A 20,058-nucleotide genomic window follows, 5' to 3' on the forward strand; every position below is an offset into this window, starting at 1 on the left:
ATTACTGATTGTTCTATAAAAAATTCATTTTTACACAGTACTCTTAAACATTCTAATTCTGATCAATGCATATTGTCAGCTGTACTTTGAAGAAAAGAGCTGTTTCAATTTAAAGACCGCCAAAATGCACATGTAATATGAAAATACATAACAGGTGAGGTGTGATATAGTCATACTTTACCATCTCAGGTTCCTAGTGACATTTTCAAACCACTCATCTTTCCACCTCATAGTTCATGAGATTACCAGACCCTCTCAATAATATTATTGAACCATATTATAAAAGCATAAATGAAGATCTAACATATATAAATGTCTGGAAGCTTCCTAGCAGAGAGGCATACTCAGAACAGGTCTGGAAACGCTTGTTAGTTTTAATGGACATCATAGAATAATACGATTCTTTTTTCTGGAAAGTGAATGCACAATTGGCTTTGAAATGCTGTTTGTTACCTGAAGATATAGTTTACCCACACAAAGATGACCACAAAAACAAAAGAGGAAAAAGAATGAAAAGAAAAAAACAGGCGCAAAATAAGGGCTCCCTTCGTGTTTTTTAGCGAAAATACTCACATAATCAGACAAAAAACTGTCAATTACAGTGCAAGTAAGCCAATGGTATAGTTTGGGGGCAAAATCATCAACATGTGAATGACAGGTGAACAGAACAATGGATGACGAGGTCTGATGTAAAGTGCTTCTATGTAGGTATATATGTATATTGTTTATTGAATTATTTGTTTGTTTACAAGCTGCTGGCTTGAAATCTAAAGACAGACCTAAATGGTGGTATTTCTTGGTGTTGCCGAAAAGAAATAGAAGAACAAGTCAGTCTGTGTGCAGGCCAGGTGGGTTTTAATCCAAATGTTCTAATTTATAGTCTCATGTTATACTATATGTGCACCATATGCCAAACCGTTAATCATTTCTAACCATTCTCTTTTTAAAAGTGTTTTGGTTTCCCGTGTGTTTAGATGCCTATGTTGCTTTTCATGCAGTTCTAACAGTCTCTATTGAGGACATTCTCTTGAGTGATTTCATGTATTCCAAATTCATCCCTTTGTCGCATCGTTGATGTTTTCCATGAATATCGTGTGATATGTAAATTAAAATAAAGACTCCAGATTTACCCTGAATGACAAGCATCTTGAGCACTGCGGTGTTTGCATCCAGCAGGATTGTTTGTCCCGGGTCGATAACAGCCAAAAAGCCATCCCCAGGAGGGGATTTACCACCCCAAGAGGAATTGGAGGACCAAACATCAATGTAGAAGAAGTCAGCCTGGTCCTGCAATACAAGCAATATAGTCATATTATTAAGCATATAGTCTTGCTGGTCGAAGAACTAAATAAAAGAACATTTTAAAACACAAACCTATTAAAAAGTTAGTACTTGTTCTTTTAAAAGGCACACCTTAAGGTATTCAACGTGCTTGATGGACAACCCAATCAAATTGGTAATCAAAATGTGAATGGCATGACAGCAGTATGCAAAAAAAGGCTGACATGCTGCAGATAAGCATTGGAGTGCGTTTTCGTTGATAAGAGATGTTATATGCAAGGTGGGTTGGAATGTTGCACTTTGCCATCTATTGACCCATTTGTGCATTCATACACCCACCCACACAAGCTCACCAATGATAAAGAACATTCAGATATAACAAAAGACTAGACCTATTGTTTCTAAAAAAATAGGCCTCTTGTCCTGTGCACCGTACAGCTGGGAGGGACCTTGTCTCAATATGCTAAAATGTGCATTTAAATGTTTTCAGTTATGAATAAAGAGTTTGTATAAACTACCAGTTGTGTGTTGAGGCCCATTTCTTACAGCCACTCTCCAATCACAGTTTGCCTCTACGCGTTTCTCGTCGTCAAACACCACAGTGCGGAAAGCAGTCTTGGTTGTTTTGAATTGAGTATGCCCGTGTTATATAGTGGAAGAAAGGGACGCTTGGGAAGGCACACAGCCTCCTTACTGTTCAGCTTCAGGTGCCCATTTTTAAGTGCTTACTTGCTTCACAGCCAGTCAGCACCACACACACACACACACACACACACACATGAAGAAACATGCGGAATATTAGGCTTTTTTACAAATCACACAGCCCGTTCTTCTCTTTCTGCTCCACCTTGCCCAACCACAGCTCAATCAGAAGGACCCAGGTTGTAGCAGGGGCTACATCAATGCAGCACCATTTTACATTCAAATGTCTTTTTTTGTCAGTTGGGGCACATGGGCAGCAGGTGCTCATGTCTGAGAAAAAATGATGTGGGCATATTTATGAGTGGGGTTGCGTCGTGCTTACACCACAGAACATGGTGAATGCGTGGCACAAGCCCAAAATGTGGTTCATGAAGTCATGCAAGGACACCTTGTGTGGCCCTGAGTGGCTTCATAAGTGAGTAACGTAACGAAGTGCAAATCGCTGCGCTATATTAGTCTGCCGTGGAAACGCATTCCATGGACATTGCGTGGGTGTTCCCACACCACTCCTACGGATTTTTACACATTGCCGGATTTACCATTGCTGGTAGACCTGGGAATACACCAGGATGTAAACGCCTTCTCAGGTGAGGCAAGAAGTATCTTTATTTCTCCTCCTTACTTCTTCTTTCCATGAGAGAAAGAGGGAAATGCCTCAGGGGATTGTTTTTTGTAGGAAGGGCCCCCTTCCTGCACAAAAAGAATCATCCTTGCAACACACGCGCCTCTTGCACCATGGTGCAAGGTTGCTTGTGTGGGCACTAGGCAGCCAAAATGGTATTATTGAAGGGACATAGGCAGGAATACAACGTATTCTTCTAAATACCGCACATTCCGGCCATTTCCCTGTCACGCAGCGCAGCAAGTTGACATGTTGCGCTGCGTGACTTTGCCATAATTATGGCCCATCATTTCTAAAGCAAATGACAGCGCATTATAGCAGCGCCTGCTGGTTAAGGCTTTGATATTGAATGCATAACGGCCACAACACTTCATACTATAAAACAACAGTTGCTTGCTAGGTCTGCATATCAATGTAGAGACAGCCATAATGTTGCCATTTGGACATTTTATTTTTCAACACCATCTCAGCAAAAATTAGATTTTTTGGTGTTTCCATTATTAGTAGCGTAAGAGTATAGTCACATTTGTTTATGGAAGGTTACATATATTCTATGCCTTTCACATAATGATACTTGCAATGAGTACCCACATTAGCCCTAATTGGGCCTCATTTGTCCACACTGTCAGGCAGGTGGGCTGGTGCTGAGTTTGCAAACACACCAGGATAATGGCACTCTTTGGCTACTGTAGTGATTACAACACTTTTCGCAACAGAGTACTGAGTACACACAGGGGCTAGTATTGTTTTAACTTCTATGAACGAGATTAGAATAAACGCCGCACTTGTTTCTTATAAACTGTATCTCTTGTACCTATAGAAAGTGAAGAGGGTGGGGAGCGGTTGTATTGTCATTACCAGCTTTGCAATTCCGTGGCCCCCAATGTTGACCTTCACTTTTGTCCGCTCTGAGGGAGAATGTGCCGCTGTTCTGCATATGATGCTTGTACTGTTTGAAAAAGTAACTTCACATGCATCTCCTGCAATGGTGACTTCAACATCTGTAATATTTGAGCTGTGGAAAAAAAGAAAAGCACTCAGAATTTAAAGGTGCACAACGTGAATTTACAGGTAATTGTTTTATTTGCTGCATATAGCTCTCTTAAGTCCTTATTGTCCGTATTAAACCTTACAAAGGGGTGGTATATAGTATGATAACATTATTAGAAAAATTGTGGAATTATTCTGGCTCAAACTAATATTACAAAACTTGAGCCCTCACTTAAAGTTAGGTGGAGAGCGCACTCGGTTGCAACAAAGAAACCTTTCTGCCAAACTGAAGTCCCGCCGCCCCTCCCCCCTTCCCTACTTAAATGGCGACCGCTGCGTGGTCGCGCCAAAGGTGTGCCTAAGGCAAGCCTATCTGCCCCCGTCCGCGCCTGGACCACGCACAGAGCCAGACCCCCTGGCCCTCGCGAGAGCCACAACACCCGAAAACGCTACGACGCCGGCTTCCTCCACGGACTCAACACCGTCCGATCACCAAATTGCTTCCAGGCCAGCCCGATACTCACCCACGGCCCCTTCACCTGCCGCAGCTGCAGCTTCACTAACCACCGAACACCCGCACACCCTACCCCACCTGTCAGAGCAGAACGCAACCACCTCAGATGCATACTACTCAACACCCTCTCCGTCCACAGGCACGCCGTCAAACTCTGGGACCTACTCGACTCTACCTCCCCGATGCCGCCTTCCTAACAGAGACATGAATGAACCCCTCCCCGGCACCCGACATTGCCAGAGCCATCCCAGATGGATACAAGATCACCAGAAGGGATCGCACCAACAGACCAGGAGGAGGAATCGCCATTGTCTAAAGAGCGCCAGCCACAAGCACCACCAACTCATCCGAGCCACCAAAAGGACCTCCTTCAAGGAACGCATCTACAACAATGCACACAACAGCAAAGAGCTCTTCAACATCGTGAAGGAGCTCTCCAACCCCAGCTCCAGCTTCAAAGACATCCCGCCGTCGCAAGACCTATGCAACTGCCTAGCCACCTTCTTTCAACGCAAGATCGCAGACATCCATGACAGCTTCAACACCCAGACCCTTCCTACAGCTGCCAACACTGCAGACTCACTGCCCCCCAGCCTCACCAACCATCTGCTCTCCTGGACCCACGGTAACGACGACGACACCATCAAGACCATGAACATCATCCACTCTGGCTCACCATCCGACCCCTGCCCTCACCACATCTTCAACAAAGCAAACTGCATCATCGCACCCCAATTTAGAAAGATCATCAACAGCTCCTTCGAGACCGCCACCTTCCTTCCCGGAAAGCTGGAAGTACGCCAAGATCAACGCCTTACTCAAGAAACCCACAGTGGACCCAAAGGACCTCAAGAACTTCCGGCCCATCCCCCTTCTTCTGTTCCTGGTGAAAGTCATCGAAAAGACCATCAACAGGCAACTGACCCACTTCCTTGAGGAGAACAACATCCTGGACCCGTCCCAATCCCGATTCCACAGCAATTACAGCACTAAAACCACCCTCATCGCTGCCACAGACGACATCAGGATCCTATTGGACAACGGCGAAACTGCGGCCCTCATCCTCCTGGACCTCTCGGCTGCCTTAGACACTGTCTGCCACCACATCATACGCACACGCCTACACGATGCAGGAATACGCGACAAAGCCCTGGACTGGATCACCTCCTTCCTCACCGATAGAACCCAGAGGATCCGCCTCCCCCCTTTCAGTACTGAAGCCACCAAGATCATCTGCGGCGTGCCCCAAGGATTATCCCTCAGCCCTACCCTCTTCAACGTCTACATGGCACCGCTTGCCAACATTGTCCGCTCGCACAACCTCAACATCGTCTCCTTTGCCGACGACACTCAACTGATCCTCTCACTCACCAAAAACCCCGCCACCGCCAAAACCAACCTCCACAAAGGAATGAAGGTCGTCACCAGCTGGATGCAGACCAGCCGCCTGAAACTTAACTCGGGCAAGACAGAGGTCCTCATCCTCGGATCCACGCACTGCACCTGGAACAACTCTTGGTGGCCGGCTGCCCTGGGAGCCGCGCCCACACCCACCGACCACGCACGCAACCTGGGGTTCATCCTGGACTCACCACTCTATATGACCCAGCAAGTCAACGCCATCTCCTCCTCCTGCTTCAACACTCTCCGCATGATCTACAGATGGATCCCCACTAGAACCAGAAAGACAGTCACACAGGCCCTCGTCAGCAGCAGACTGGACTACGGCAACGCCCTCTCCGCAGGGACCACGTTCAAGCTCCAGAAGAGGCTCCAACGCATACAAAACGCCTCCGCACGCCTCATCCTTGACATTTCTCACCACACCCACATCACCGCCCACCTGAAAGACCTGCACTGGCTCCCAGTCAAGAAGAGGATCACCTTCAAGCTCCTCACCCATGCTCACAAAGCACTACACAACGCTGGACCAGCATACCTCACCTTCTACACCCCGAACTGCCAGCTTTGCTCTGCCGGCCCCACCCTCGTCACCGTCCCACACATCCACAGGACCTCCACCTGCGGCAGATCCTTCTCCTACCTTGCTACCAAGACATGGAACACCCTCCCCACACAGCTGTGACAGACCCAGGACCTGCTGGTCTTCAGGAGACTTCTCAAGACCTGGATGTTTGAGCAGTAGCTGCACCCCCACCCGCCCACTCTGCGCCTGGAAACACCCTCACGGGTGCTTAGCGTGCTCTACAAATAAGTGATTGATTGATTGATTGATTGAAATATGTCCAATGTATTGCCTGAAACACTGAAATAGGTTTATGTCCATAAACTGAAAGGCTTTTGTGTGAAAGTTAAAAAAGTTTGTCTCTTGTGCTCATGAACATCTACTTAGTTAGTTTGTGGAGAAATTCCTTAGTCTTTCTAAATAACTAACCGTTATCTTATTTTTAGGTTGTACAGCCCAGTGGTAGAATGGCACTTGCTTCAACATAAATTCGTGTCTTGTATACTTAAAATGCTTCACCATCTACTGAACTATTGTCCCAAGGGGTCTTTGTGAAGCTAGTACCTGAATCCTGTTCCTGTTATTGTGAGGAGCGTGCCTCCTCCTGTGCCTCCCCTTCTTGGAGTAACATCATTGACTATGGGTGTCAAAGAAGACCGGTAGGTATAAACGTCTTGAAGCGTGACTGAGTCTCTGCCATTGATCACACGTACACTGCAGACTTCTGTAGAACCAGTCCCTGTAAAAACAAGCACAGCTGAGATCTTATTTTGTTGTGTATCTGTGATCTGATGCATCAAATGATTTTGATAATGACAAATGTTGCTTTTAAACAATAAAGGTTTAAGAAAAGAGTAAAATGTGGCACAATAGTTGGCAAAACGCAACATAGCTTGACACTGGGGGGCTACCTCCCGCCCACGCTCCGAGACTGGAAAAGGGATATGGACTGGTGTATGTTGGCAGAGAAAACAGTCTATGTTAAAAGGAGATGCCCAAAAAATGGGGGGAAATTGGGAGTAAATGTAATGAATACAGGGGGCATCCATGTACACCTCCAGTGGGTGAAACCAAGTGAGGGTCTACACACTGAAGAAACAATGCCTGCCGGAACCGGCCTGCCAGATTGTCATCTTAAAGACTGAACCTATTGCTTTACACACTAGGCAGGATACAATCACGACCCGCAAAAACCTCATGACTCGTAGTAATATACGAGGCCTAGGATCTTAACATCTAATTTACAAATTAATACTATCATAAATTAAACTAATAAGTTTGTCACCCGATATCTGACAGTTTTTCATGTCTGTCTCAAATCAATCAATAGTCTTACATAATTTAGATACCATTTTATAGGGTTTTAGAGAACATTGACAATGGAAGATTTTTGTTTTATAATTGTGTGACATTGGGTTGATGAAATCATTTTAATGAATGTTTGTAATCAAAGTCGATACACGCAGAAAAATTGTTATGGTTTTAATTAACTAAACAATAAAGAGAGAGAGACTACTCTCCTTAATTCAGTTTGGAGACTAGCTGAAGAAAACATTAGGATATGTGTGGGCAGGGAGGGTCGGGCCCAGAGATGATTAATAATGCTAACCTAGGACACAATGTAATAGTGCTTGGTGGTGTTTCAATAACTGTAATGTACAGATGTGTTTACAGCTCAATTATAATAAAAAGATAAATAAAAAATTAATAAATTCGGCACAATAACAAAAGTGTTTGTTGTGTCTTCCAAAAACCAGAATAGGCTGCACAGTGTCTTTGCCTGTATGTCCTAAACTCTAACTTGGACCCACCACCCACATCTTTTGAGGACTTTGGGGAATGGATTGGCTATTGAAAACATTAATATATTACCAACACCTCAAAGGAGGTGGTAACTCATTCACAAATGTAAAGGGTCCCCATTTGACCCCTTTGCCTTTGTGAATGTTGACAAAACTATTTTTTAAGAGTGGTAAGTGGTCATATGATCCACTGCCTACTCATAAAAAATAAAATTACACTTTTCATTTTTTTTGTTTATATGTACCCCATTTTCCTTTATGGAAACCAGGTTGCATTTAAGAAAAAAAAATCTCTTTATTTAAAAGCAATCATAGACATGGTTGCCTCCTGAACTGCCATCAGTTCATCATCCCTGTGATGGCTGCGATTCCTAGTGGGTCACAATTTGAAATCTACCTTAGTAATATGTATGAGGTAGGTCAAATTGCGACCCACTATGAATTGGTAATTTACAAACCGACCTAATATTACGTAAGTTGCTCAGCAAAATATTACACTGGTTGCAAAAATACTGGTCGTAAATTGTGACTATTATTTTGTGACCAGTTGTACATACGTGGCCCATGGTTCCTTTATTTTTATATTGTTGCATCTGTTGATTTAACACCACCAGGCACAACAGAAGCCCGTTCATTTCTTACGGATATGGAATCTTGAATCTGTTGTAATTCACAACATAAGGCAGAACATTCACCTTCAAAGATTTCTTCTTCCGGAGGTACAGTCACTCAGATTTCCCTAAGGCTCCTCAGAGTATATGAATGCTATCCAAATCAATCACTATCCTACAATATTGTATTCTTCTGTATTTTATTACAGGATGCATGTCCCTCGACTTAAGTTTATCCACATACGTAAATAACAGCCTCTTTGCTGCATTTTCACAGTGCTTAATAAGATGACTCAAACATGAGAAGGGAATCCATGGTTAACATACAAAGACAATAGTCCCCTTCCAAGTCGGATTGCACACAGAAGGGCACAATAGCAGGTGAATGTTAATTACAAAATACCCCTCTCTTTTGCATACCCTTACTTGTCTTTGGAGTTCTGCCTCAAAATGTCCAACTCCCTCATAATTATTCCCTATTAGTTAATGTGCAAAGAATGGGCAGCCAATTCTGTTTCCACTAACTCCCTATGAATGTTCCTTGACTATTTCCATTTTACATGTTTCGGTCCCATTTACGTATGCAAAACAGTATTCCAAAATTTGTTTGGGAATAAGCCCCACAGTTTGTAGAGGACTGATAGCTAAAAACGCCAGGATAAGCCAAGGATCTCACTCATGACAGAGCCACAGCTATGTTCTTCAAATCATAGAAGTTATTTTATTTTTCTCAGCATTTGGTAAGAAGCTTGCAGATCCAAATTAATGTCTCCACAATGGAAGTTGGGGCAAAGGAACAGATGATTTAGAATATCTTTCCAAGATACTGTTCATATTAATGCCAGAGTACATTATATTATATATATGTATGTTTTTATATGCCATTCTATTGCAGGAACCTAGCCAAAAGGTAATGAAGAACTGTACAGGGTCAAAGACAAGTACAAAGTCTGCAAATGATAGATGAGGTAGCTGGTTTCTGGATGGCTAGTGCATTGTGATGTAGTGCTCTTTAAAGAGGTGCATATTCAATTCTATCCTAAATTGGAATGCCATTCTGTTGGGTGATCCTGATGCACATAGGGATGTTGTTCCAGATACTGGATACTAGATGGAAATAGCAGGCTGCAGTTGTTTTCTTTTATAAACACTTGGTCTGCAGTCTGGTTGCTTCCTGGCTGCAGGTGTGCAGAGAACCACCCGAGATGGTGATCTTGTCTGCAGGATAAAAAGAGGTGCTGGTCATGATGTCTTAGTTAATAATACTATAAAAATGGTGCCAGCTGACAAGTGGAACCGATGGATTTACATCAGAGTGGGAGTCCTATTTCTTAAGTCCCTCAATATGACACATACTACAACATGTACAATGCCCTTAACAGAAGCTACTGTGAAGTTTAGAAGGCCATGGAACAGGGCAATAGCACCATCCAGATGAGAGAGTCCAAATGTTTGCTAGTCAAACCACATGGGTCCAAATCCATACGGTGGGGTGACATTAATTTTCAATCAATGAAGCAGGGCTAGGGTTTGCACATGAGAAGAGAATGAAACTATGTGAACATCTGGAAACTGTTAACCAACAACTCTGTCACACAGCCTTCAAGTAGAAGCACTATGCATATGATTTCTCTGGTCTTGCACCACTTCGAATTATAATGAGGTGGCCTTTTTGGTCAAGTCTGTCAACATGCTTTCCTCATGTGAACATATTCACATAAAAGGGGAAACTCCCAGCAATTGTAGGCTCTGCCAATTATTTTTACTGAATGCTGATGATGATGGCTTTGCCTCAATGTCCGCACATCCTCACCCCTACATACATTTCGGGAAAACATATTTGCAAAATCGTAACAGAAAAGTGAAGTGGGTGCTTTCCTGGTATTCACGCCCTGCCAGCCAGTTGAGATAGCCATAACCAGAGAAACGTCAGTTCAGCAGACTGATAAACAGAGAAATACAGAAGCACTCAAATAAGTCCAATCATTGTATAGTATGATCAATAAAGAATTGTTGCAAGCTCAGAGTTGTATTGGTTTGTATTTGTTTTTTCACTGTTAATAACATTTCCTTTGTAAAAATCTGTTACAAACAGACACGTGTTTCGTCATCTAGACTTTTACAATGCTGAAGTCTGCAATCAGTGCCAGTATTCTAATTTTGAAAAGGCAATAATGTAGTATCTCATAATAAGGCATCCTAAGGTGTTGAGAAGTAAAAGACTTGGTACCAAAAATCAGCGTGTCAGTAGGTGCTGAAATGAGAAATATCATATATAGTAGTGCAGACACGTATGAGGTATTTGAAGAAAGTGAAACATCCCATGTATGTGTACGTGAAAATCTTGTTGAGTTTATTGCTAGGTAGGAGACAAATATGTGAATTACCTTGATAAGCCTTTTACGCATGACAAGTGCCTCGTGTGAGTATCCAACAATATGCCAGGACTCCATATTGTGAGGTACTACACTATTGCCTTTTCAAACTTTTGGAATACTTGCACTGATTGCAGACTTCAGCCTTGAAAAAGTCAAGGTGACGAAACATGTGTTTGTTTGTAAAGGATTGTTACGCAAGAAATGAGAACCACCATGGAAAGATTAAATCCAGACCAACACAACTCTAAGCTTTCAACAATTCTTTATTGATCACACTGTATAATGATTGGACTTCTTTGAGTGCTTCAGTATTTCTCTGATTATCTATCTTTTCTAAATACTTAAGACACAGATTATACTAGGATTCTGAGACCAATTTGTCTGGGCAGTCATTAAAGAATTAATAGATTCTATGTTCAGTTAATTTCTTATGTTAACTAAATTACGCGTTTCCTTTTTGTCAATCTTTATCATACCTAGAACCGCTTTACATATAATTGTACAACTCCTTATCCTATTATATTTGAACGGACATCCATCTACTTTATGTACCCACCCTCTTTTTGTTCGATTTAGAACCCAGGTTTTTTTATTCCACTGTGGGAGGAGGCCTGAAACAGCATGACGTGCTATTAAAAAGGTATGCTTTTATTCTTTCAGTACTAATGTGGCTTGGCTTGGTAATTTTTAGGTAGTTATTACGATCTCACTCCTCCAAGACAGACATATTAGTATTATGTGGCCTAGCCTTGTGCAGAGGGACCGGTTATGAAAACTGGGACAATGGATGTTTTACCTTGTTTATCCCTTTCAGTCAGCTGCCTGCTGAGCTGAGCCTTGTCAGCATCATGCTACAGACCCTATCCACCAGATCAATAGACATATTACTTCACTATAATTTGGATTGCAGGTTTGGTTAAAGCAATCAACGCCCATATTTATTTGTAAAGATAAGTTAGCCTGATATTCAGCATATAATCGGATTCCAGGTAATTATTTTAATTGTGTGACTTAAGGAGAACAGGATATTTCTCGTTTCTGTCTAAGCCGACTATAAGTGCCTAATGTGATGCACACTTTAGCTATGGTTAGTTTACACCTGCTTTTGAACCCTGCTCGGAAAACCCAGTTTCAGCTCACTCATTGTCAGTCTATGTGGAAGTCATTTGTAGCTAAGGTACATATGGAAACCACATAACAGCCCAGAAAATGGGAGAAGAGATGGCTTAGATATTTTAGTCTGAAAAGAGGCGGTGAAACCTGCTTCATTTAATACATGGGACCTTTCCATGCCAAGAGACTTCAATGCCCAGTAAGCCTTTACAGATAGTGTTGGTAGGGAGTATGTGAACTCCTGTAAAGTAAAACAGGATGAACTTATACTGAAGTGTATGAAGATTGCAACAATGTTGAAATCTCTGAAAAATGCCCAGGATTCACCCTGGAAGAACTTTTACATCATATTAAGGCAAATAGCAATGTCCATCTTGCCTGTCAAGGAATGTTTATGGCTGGCTGCTTCTCTTTCAATGAGCAATTTCAATACACTGCTGCCATTGGATTAATGTTTAGGAGTAGCAAACTATTTTCTTTCTGCTTGTTTTTTCCAGTTTACAAATATCTCCCTTATTTGTGTTTCAGTTTGCTATAACCTCAGACCCTTGATTGTATTTTTTTGTAGGTTAAAGAAGTTGGCTCAGTAAGGTTTTGTCTTTATGACTAATACTGATATGGACAAGCACACTCTTTCTTAAGGCCATTGTTCTTCGTTTGTGTTGGTACACGTAAGACTACTGCGGTTTCTTTGGGGATTTACTTTTTTGCTTTGGCCTACCGAACAAGGGTGAGACAAAGGCGGGGGGAAAAAACTTGTTTATCTCTGTGTGCTAGAAAGCAACACAGAGTCCTACAGGCAGTCTCTAATTGTTAATATATGTGATTAGTTTGTTAGTGAAAGGACATTTGTTAGATACCTTGGGAGATTCAGCAATAGATACCAACAATATGTAGACATACTGTACACATTCTGCACTGGATACCAGATCTGTGATACATTTCATGAGCTGATTTACAACATAATGTTTCATTACTTGAGCTGAGTCAATGCAGCAAGTCACAACAGAAGGAAAAAAAAAATCAAACGCAGTACTAGGTTTTTAACTAAATTACTTAAGCTTTTTTCTCTACTTACCATTACTGGGAGGCACTTCACACAGGAGGGCACTTAAACCAGATTGCTCAGTGTTTACAATACATTCTGAGCTGCAGATTAACACCTGGGAGTTATTTCTGTCAAAGCCGGTGCCAACCACTGTCAAATTCTGGCCACCACCAAAGCTTCCTAAAAGGGAAGAAAGCAAATAACTTGCATAAAACAAAAACCGTTAAACTGGTCCACAGATTTCAGGAACTAAGCTGTAGGTCAAGGTTTGTTAAGCAGTTTGTGAGTGGCCCAGTGCTGTATTATTGGTTGAAGAATATCACAGAATGGTGCACGCCAACCACATTCCCTCCTGAAACCAGCTCTGTACAGAAGACCGATTGAAAATGGGAAGATTTGCCTTGGTGCTGAATCTACTTTGATGGGTTACAGAAAGAGGTAATATTTCTGTTGGGTTTACATTCCATAGAAAGCTCAGTAGTTGCACTACATCCAATATACACCGTTAGCAGAAGAAACATTGACAGAAAATGCAGAATATTATCAGTCAAAATTGAAAGAGCTCCAAGTTGACCTTAAACCTAGGAGTGCATGAAACTGAAAAGTCTGTATCCCTCTACAGCTCTGCATACTAGGGAAAGATTTTCATTTCCGGATGCAAGCATAAAAATCTTGAAGTCTGTCACAATTTATGTCACCTTGTTTGAAGATAATAAATAGTTCTGCAGAAGATATTATTTGCAGACAGCAACTAATGTTATTATAGAGTACGGTGTTCGGACATAATATCGGAAAACGCAAGTATCATGGGTCAGAATATTGTGTCTAAAACATTGAGGAAAATGTATTGTGAAGGTCATTTTCTATGGGTAAGTAAAGTTGTACTATATATAATTCCACATATATGAACCTTGATGACATGTATATCTTCAAGGTAGGTAGACCTAGTTATACATTCCTATTTGTACTCATGTTCTCCACATCCTTGTCCTCAATATTTTTGACATGATATTTTGTCCACACGAGATTTGTGTTTCCAATATTCTGTCACTGATCCGGTGGAAACTGGTTTGCACTCAGAATGGGCCAAACCTAAAGAACCTGCCTCTCCCTTAAACTCAATTTTGTGTGATGTTCCATCACCAGCACTCAACTACAGCCAGTGATGACTGAAGGGTTCTGGCTAGGCGGCCTCTGGGAATCCTAGTTAATTTCTGGAAAACAATATATTTCCCACTTGCTGTAAATATTTACACCAGGCGGTAGTTTTGTAGTCCTTGAAGATGATGGTAATTCCATGCAATGTACTCCCTGGCCGTATTTATCTGCAGTGCTAATTATCACTGGTGGTATGTAGTGCCAGCGGCAAACTTATACCACTGAATGTAATATGCAACATCTCCACTGCTGAGGTTAGTGCCTGGCACAACGGTATTCTTAGTTGAGTGGCACTTTACTGCGCAGTATTTCACCTCTATAAAACAAATTCAGCTGGTGGACCACTGAATGCCTGGCAATGGTTGTTCCATTTAATGTTTAACTTTATGCCAACATAAATTACTAAACAGTACCTTGCCTCAAGAGAAATAAAGAGACATACATAAATGAAGACTGTAAACCTGCAATTAGCAATAGAAATTAACAAGACTTGGGGATACCACAGCAGACACAGGAAAGTCGAAAGAAAGAGAAATTACTTTTTTTTAAAGTTATGTTCAAACCTTGTTGGCAGGGCCAGACTGGGAACCCAACACAGCCTTGGCAGTTTTGTCAGACCAGCCCTGTTTTTAGGTTGAGCATTCGAGACCTCTTGTATATACTTCCTATTGTATATACTTTAGTTCATACTTATATGTGTATGTACTTTGTGGGTACTGGAGATCAGCCCAAGGACTTGTCTGCTTCTGCTTAGGAACTTTTTCTTCTGTTCAACTGCCTCTATTTAACTGTCTTGATAGAAAACGGCCAGCAGAAGTCGTTAAAATACCAGAATCACTTTAGCATTCTCTAGATTTCAGTCCATAGAAATGGTCTTCCACGAGCACACGTAGACAATAATAGTTTTGTCAAATCTTGTATTTTTAGTGATATGACCACCGAAGGTCCTGATTTTATATTGAAAACAGAGCTTTGGATATTACCATTTCCTGCTGAAAGGCAACATTTCTCTCCATGTGCTCCCAAACCTGGTGTGTCCCGCAGTTTGGTGCTTACTCTCCCTCCATGTTTAAGAACAGTAGATGTTTCTGCACTCAGGCTAATGTGCTGCATAGCTAAATACATATAAGGTCCCCAAGGCAAGATCGATTGCATTGCAAATGCTTGTTTTACTGGGGGCCGATATTGCAGCACTGCTGCAAAACTGGCCCACGGTAGCAAAACCGGCCACTACAGCTGCAAAACCGGCCACTACAGCTGGAAAACCGGCCCCTACAGCTGCAAAACCGGCCCCTACAGCTGCAAAACCGGCCCCTACAGCTGCAAAACCGGCCCACACCCTTCCAACCTTCTGGGGAAATGCCCGATGCTCTCTACGGCCAGTCCGGCCCTGCTGAACTCATGTGAATTCACTAGTGTAGCTTTTAAGGTATATAATTTTGAATTCCTATGATTTAGATTGTCTTAACTGTATTGATTTTCATATTGTCACTATAATTACTCTTCGGAGGGAAGCTTTGTGTGCCATCTGCTGAGACAAACTGAGCGTTGTTATTTTTACGCGGTTCAGTTGGTTGTTGTGTGGACAGCCTGAGCCAGCTTCGGCCTAGAGTCTTGGTTTGGGGTTAGTATCTTCTGACCACACATGCTGGGTGGCTTGAAGTGAGAGAAAGATTATTGCACAAGTGTTTGTTGCCTCGGATATGGGTGTTGGCATATGTTAGGAAAACCCACATCAAAGATACACAAATCCAAAGACAAAAAAACTATTAGCAGTGTACTACTTGAGTGAAAACAGTCTATTTACAATTACAATCAAAAACATAATTTTGAGGTCTTCCGTCGCGGACTGTACGTACCTTCAGTGGGGGCGACGGAGGTGATGCTGAATGCGTACTTGAAGAATGCGCTGGTCACAGCAAAGCCCTTAGAAGCTCTGCGGAAAACAACAGAAAAGTTTCCCCCCACGTGATCCCCAACAGTGCACCGCAGTTCGCTGTCGGTGACTGACTCCACAGCACATGCTTCGTTGTCGATTGCCACTGCTACATCTGAGCTGTCAGTCCCCAGGCCGGATCCACTGATCGTCACGCTTGTTCCAGCCGGCCCTAAAAAACAAGGCAATAAATAACATGTTTCATCCCAGGGAACTCTTATAGAAGCAGAGTTTCAATATTTAACCTTCACAATTAAGCTTTGCAAAATGAAAGTGTACAATTGTTCGCTGGTAGTCACTTGACATCAAATGTAGATTTCAGCAGCGCGAGGCGGCAGTAATTGTCATCTATTAGTTAAAAGCATAGCTAGCAACGGTGCAGCAGGTGCAGTGGCCCACAGGACCCTGATTAGAGCTGTAGTTTACTTCCAGCCAGAATTCAGGGGGCATATTTACTGCTTGCACTTGGGCTCATGGAACTCATGCTATGTCACTGCTACAACTGCCTACTACATATGCATTGTGAGCATGACGGTAGAACTTGATGACATCAAACCTTCATTATGTAGTGTTTACGGCTCGTGACCTGGATGGTCAATGCTTTCAAGTAGGGATGACCTGAAGCAACTCTAACCCCGGGATGTGGTCAAGTGGAGCAAACACGCAACAGTAGCCCGCCCATTCCCTTCAACATCCATGAGTAGGACGGCCCAGGAGATATATCTCCACCAACCAGAGGTCGTACCCTCTCTCCAAGCGGTAATCTGGGGCACCTCACATCCAAGTGTGTCTTTGGGAGTTCTACCTAGCTTTGAAAAATATCACAGAGGTTTAGAGAAGCAAAAGTCTGATCGTCTGTGCGATGTTCCACTGCAAAATGGGCAGTTCCTGCCACTTAGAAGCAAACGGACCCTCCTCCCCATCAGCAGAAGGTACCACCTGTTCATGCAATAGGGGCCGACACATTTTATTTCATGATGAACCTCCACATCTAGAAGACTATTAAAAGCAGGATGCTTCACTAATAGGGGTTTGTGCATTTTCTGCTCATTGTTCACATTTATTTTCATGATTCAGCCTAACTGATTTTCTACTCCATGCTCGGTACACTGCCAATGGTATTTCAAAAGTACAGGATGCATGAAGTAACCAATTTACTTTTCATGCACTCCCAAGGTGCAAACTAATATCAGCAGCAATGCACAGCACAGGAATACAAAAGGTGCCATCACTGGTATATTATTTTTCAAAGGAAGGGACCCTAAAATTAAAATTATTAAATTTGGCCGTGGAAAAATATGTACTGGCCTCTGTGATGAGACACAGAACATTTCGTATTATGCATGCCTGTACTAGAAATGAACTAGTCTCACAAGGTTTTGATCAAAGTCATCTGATGGTTGGGGAGATGCAAATATTCTCTTGCAGATACCTCTGAACAAGATCATCATGGCTATTAAATATCAAGCACACATATTTGTGAATTGGGCAAAGGGAAAGCACCAATATTTTTTATTGATGTAATGATTTTCAATGGCGCTCATGCACTCTGAAGCAGGCTGCTGCTTCACAATATAACATGAACTATGACAATAACGTCTTACATCGAATAAAGAACTGGAAGAAAGGAGCAGATCCATAGCAACAAGGAATAAGCAAGGTGATAAGCATAGTCTATTGAGTAAACCTGGAAGGATAGGGAATAATATATATTAAAAGACGACAGGAGAGAGCAGAAGCACGAAGGGGCAGAAGACTAGGGAGAAGAAGACGAAGAAGAGGAAGGGCTAAGGCTAACTGAGGAAGAGTTGGGATTTCTGCCAACAGACGCGCACAACATGCGATCATGCACAGGCTTCAGGAAAAAGCAGGAGGGGATAAGGCAAGCAACCAAAGACAAGATGAAGACTCCATGCAGGGGCAGCTTTAGTGCTGGTGGCGCCCAGTGTGACAATCTTTTTTGGCGCCCCCATATGACCTCCTCCTCGATTCCCTCCCTATCACCCTGCAAAAGTGCCCCTCATCTCTCCATAGCCTCTCTCTCAAATACATTTACTTTGTTTTAAAGTGCTTGTAAAGTCTGGCTTTACTAATCCACTCAGCTATCCACATAAAATGCAGATCTGTTCTTTGCAGCAGGCATATTAACCCTCTGCACTACGTTATGGAGAGTCACATCTGCCACTAGACAAAACTCCGATCTCTCACTTTAGCAGAAACATTAATCACTGGTGTTATCTTGACAATTGTATTGGCCTTGACCAAACATCCAGGGCTGGGATACACAAGATAAGCATATTCGAGTTGTAAGAGAGGGTAAAGGGGAAGGCAGGAGGATGCAAATGTCTCTATGTGTCATGTACCTTATGCCACCTGTCACATGCCATAAGACATATGTCACCTGACATATCAGGGAAACAGTGGAGAAATGGGGATTCCGCCAACAGAAGGGCTGAGGCTCACAACATGCACCCCAGCCCTATAATGATAGTCCTTAATTGACTTATGTATTTCAGTGGTGGGATTTCACAGAGTAAATTAAAGTTAGTATACTTTATTAGTTGGGATCTTTGATTTTCAAACAATGTGAGCTTTTGGATCTTGTTTATATGGCACATCTTTCTTCTTAAGTTGTGCTTATGGCTCTTGAGGATAAAGTCTTTCTGCTGACACAGTTCACCAGTTCATCTCTACAGCAATTGCTTATTAGTCTATTATTAAATAAAAGGGTGCCGTGCACATTGGTATGATGCATTCGCTGTTGAAATCTGAAATCTACACCAAACGGTGTATTTTTACTAAAAACAAAGCTTAACAACTTATGTAAAGATCTCTCAATATACCACCTAGCATTTAAAGGACTAAACATTGATACACAACCAGCCAACCAGCTGCCACTTGTTAGAAATTGTGTTACTGGGTTGACTGGGGTGTGAGCCCTGGCCAATCTGGAATCACAGTCCTAGTCATGGTTAGGCACAAGCATACCCCAAATTAACCTATACTCAGCCCCTGGTAGCTTGGCACAAAGCAATCAGGTTTACCTCAGAGGCAAAGTTTAAAGTATTTGTGCAAAACTTCAAACAGTAAAACAGTGAAAACACCACACAAAAAGAATCATACACCAAGTTAGAAAATACAACAACATGTAATAAATAAAACACAATCAAAACAACACTCAGTAGAACCGGAGTTATGCATTTTTAAAGTATACACCATAAAATAGCACCCAAAAACTTAAAGCGACACCTGTGGCTATCTGGATGTACTGGACTGGGTCAAAGTCAAAAGTTCTGGTCGACTGCTATTGAGCACGGGTCAGATTCAGTCCCAGATTAGTTTTGCTCAAGTTTTACCTTTTGAAGTTTTGTGCCAAGAGTCCAATTTGCGTAGTAGAGGGTCGCATGTAGAAAGATGAGCGTAACAGGTGGTTGTCGGTGTGGCAGGAAAGAATAGGTCAGGCAACGCAGGTGGGTAGGGTAGTGCTTCGCGTTGACAGTCCTCTACTGGTGATCGATCATTGCTGTGCAAAGAGATGGGGTGGCAGCAGCTTGTATTGAATTTCAGTGCAAGTGGTAGGGTCTCGGTGCCAACGGGCCCGTTTGCCATTGCAAAGAGCCCAAAAGCTTGATTTTAAGAGCACTGAGCCACAATATGGATCTAGAATCTATGGGGCACCATTTGGGGGGTGGGTCAAGACCTCTTTGTAGCTGTGTCCTGAATTGGTTGGGGGCCCTTTTAAATTCCTGATGCCCAATGATTACGGGCCTAAACTTCCAACATGGCTTGGAACTTGACAGAGCACACAGAATTCCAACCTTTAGTTCTCCAAATAAAAGTGGTTCACGGCCAATGATTTGCAAACCACTCCGCTACCAACACGCAGATCTCATACTAAGCTATGCCAGAAAGAACCACCACGTTACCTGGGAAGGAC

The 20,058-nt window shown here is 42.5% G+C and overlaps 1 protein-coding gene across 1 annotated transcript in view; it reads right to left on the minus strand.

Moving 5' to 3' along the window:
* The window catches only part of LOC146830893 (fibrocystin-L-like), a 533,569-nt gene that overhangs the window by 243,948 nt on the left and 269,563 nt on the right, over positions 1–20,058 (minus strand). Inside the window, exons 40-44 of the mRNA XM_085603812.1 lie at positions 16,045–16,293; positions 13,058–13,207; positions 6,640–6,814; positions 3,464–3,620; positions 1,131–1,287 (exon numbers count right to left, since the gene is read on the minus strand). Of these exons, the coding sequence (XP_085459938.1) occupies positions 1,131–1,287; positions 3,464–3,620; positions 6,640–6,814; positions 13,058–13,207; positions 16,045–16,293 (888 nt within the window). The remainder of the gene's footprint in view (positions 1–1,130; positions 1,288–3,463; positions 3,621–6,639; positions 6,815–13,057; positions 13,208–16,044; positions 16,294–20,058) is intronic.

Source organism: Triturus cristatus, chromosome 5_1 (genome assembly GCF_964204655.1).
Source record: "Triturus cristatus chromosome 5_1, aTriCri1.1, whole genome shotgun sequence".
Taxonomy (NCBI): Eukaryota; Metazoa; Chordata; class Amphibia; order Caudata; family Salamandridae; genus Triturus; species Triturus cristatus.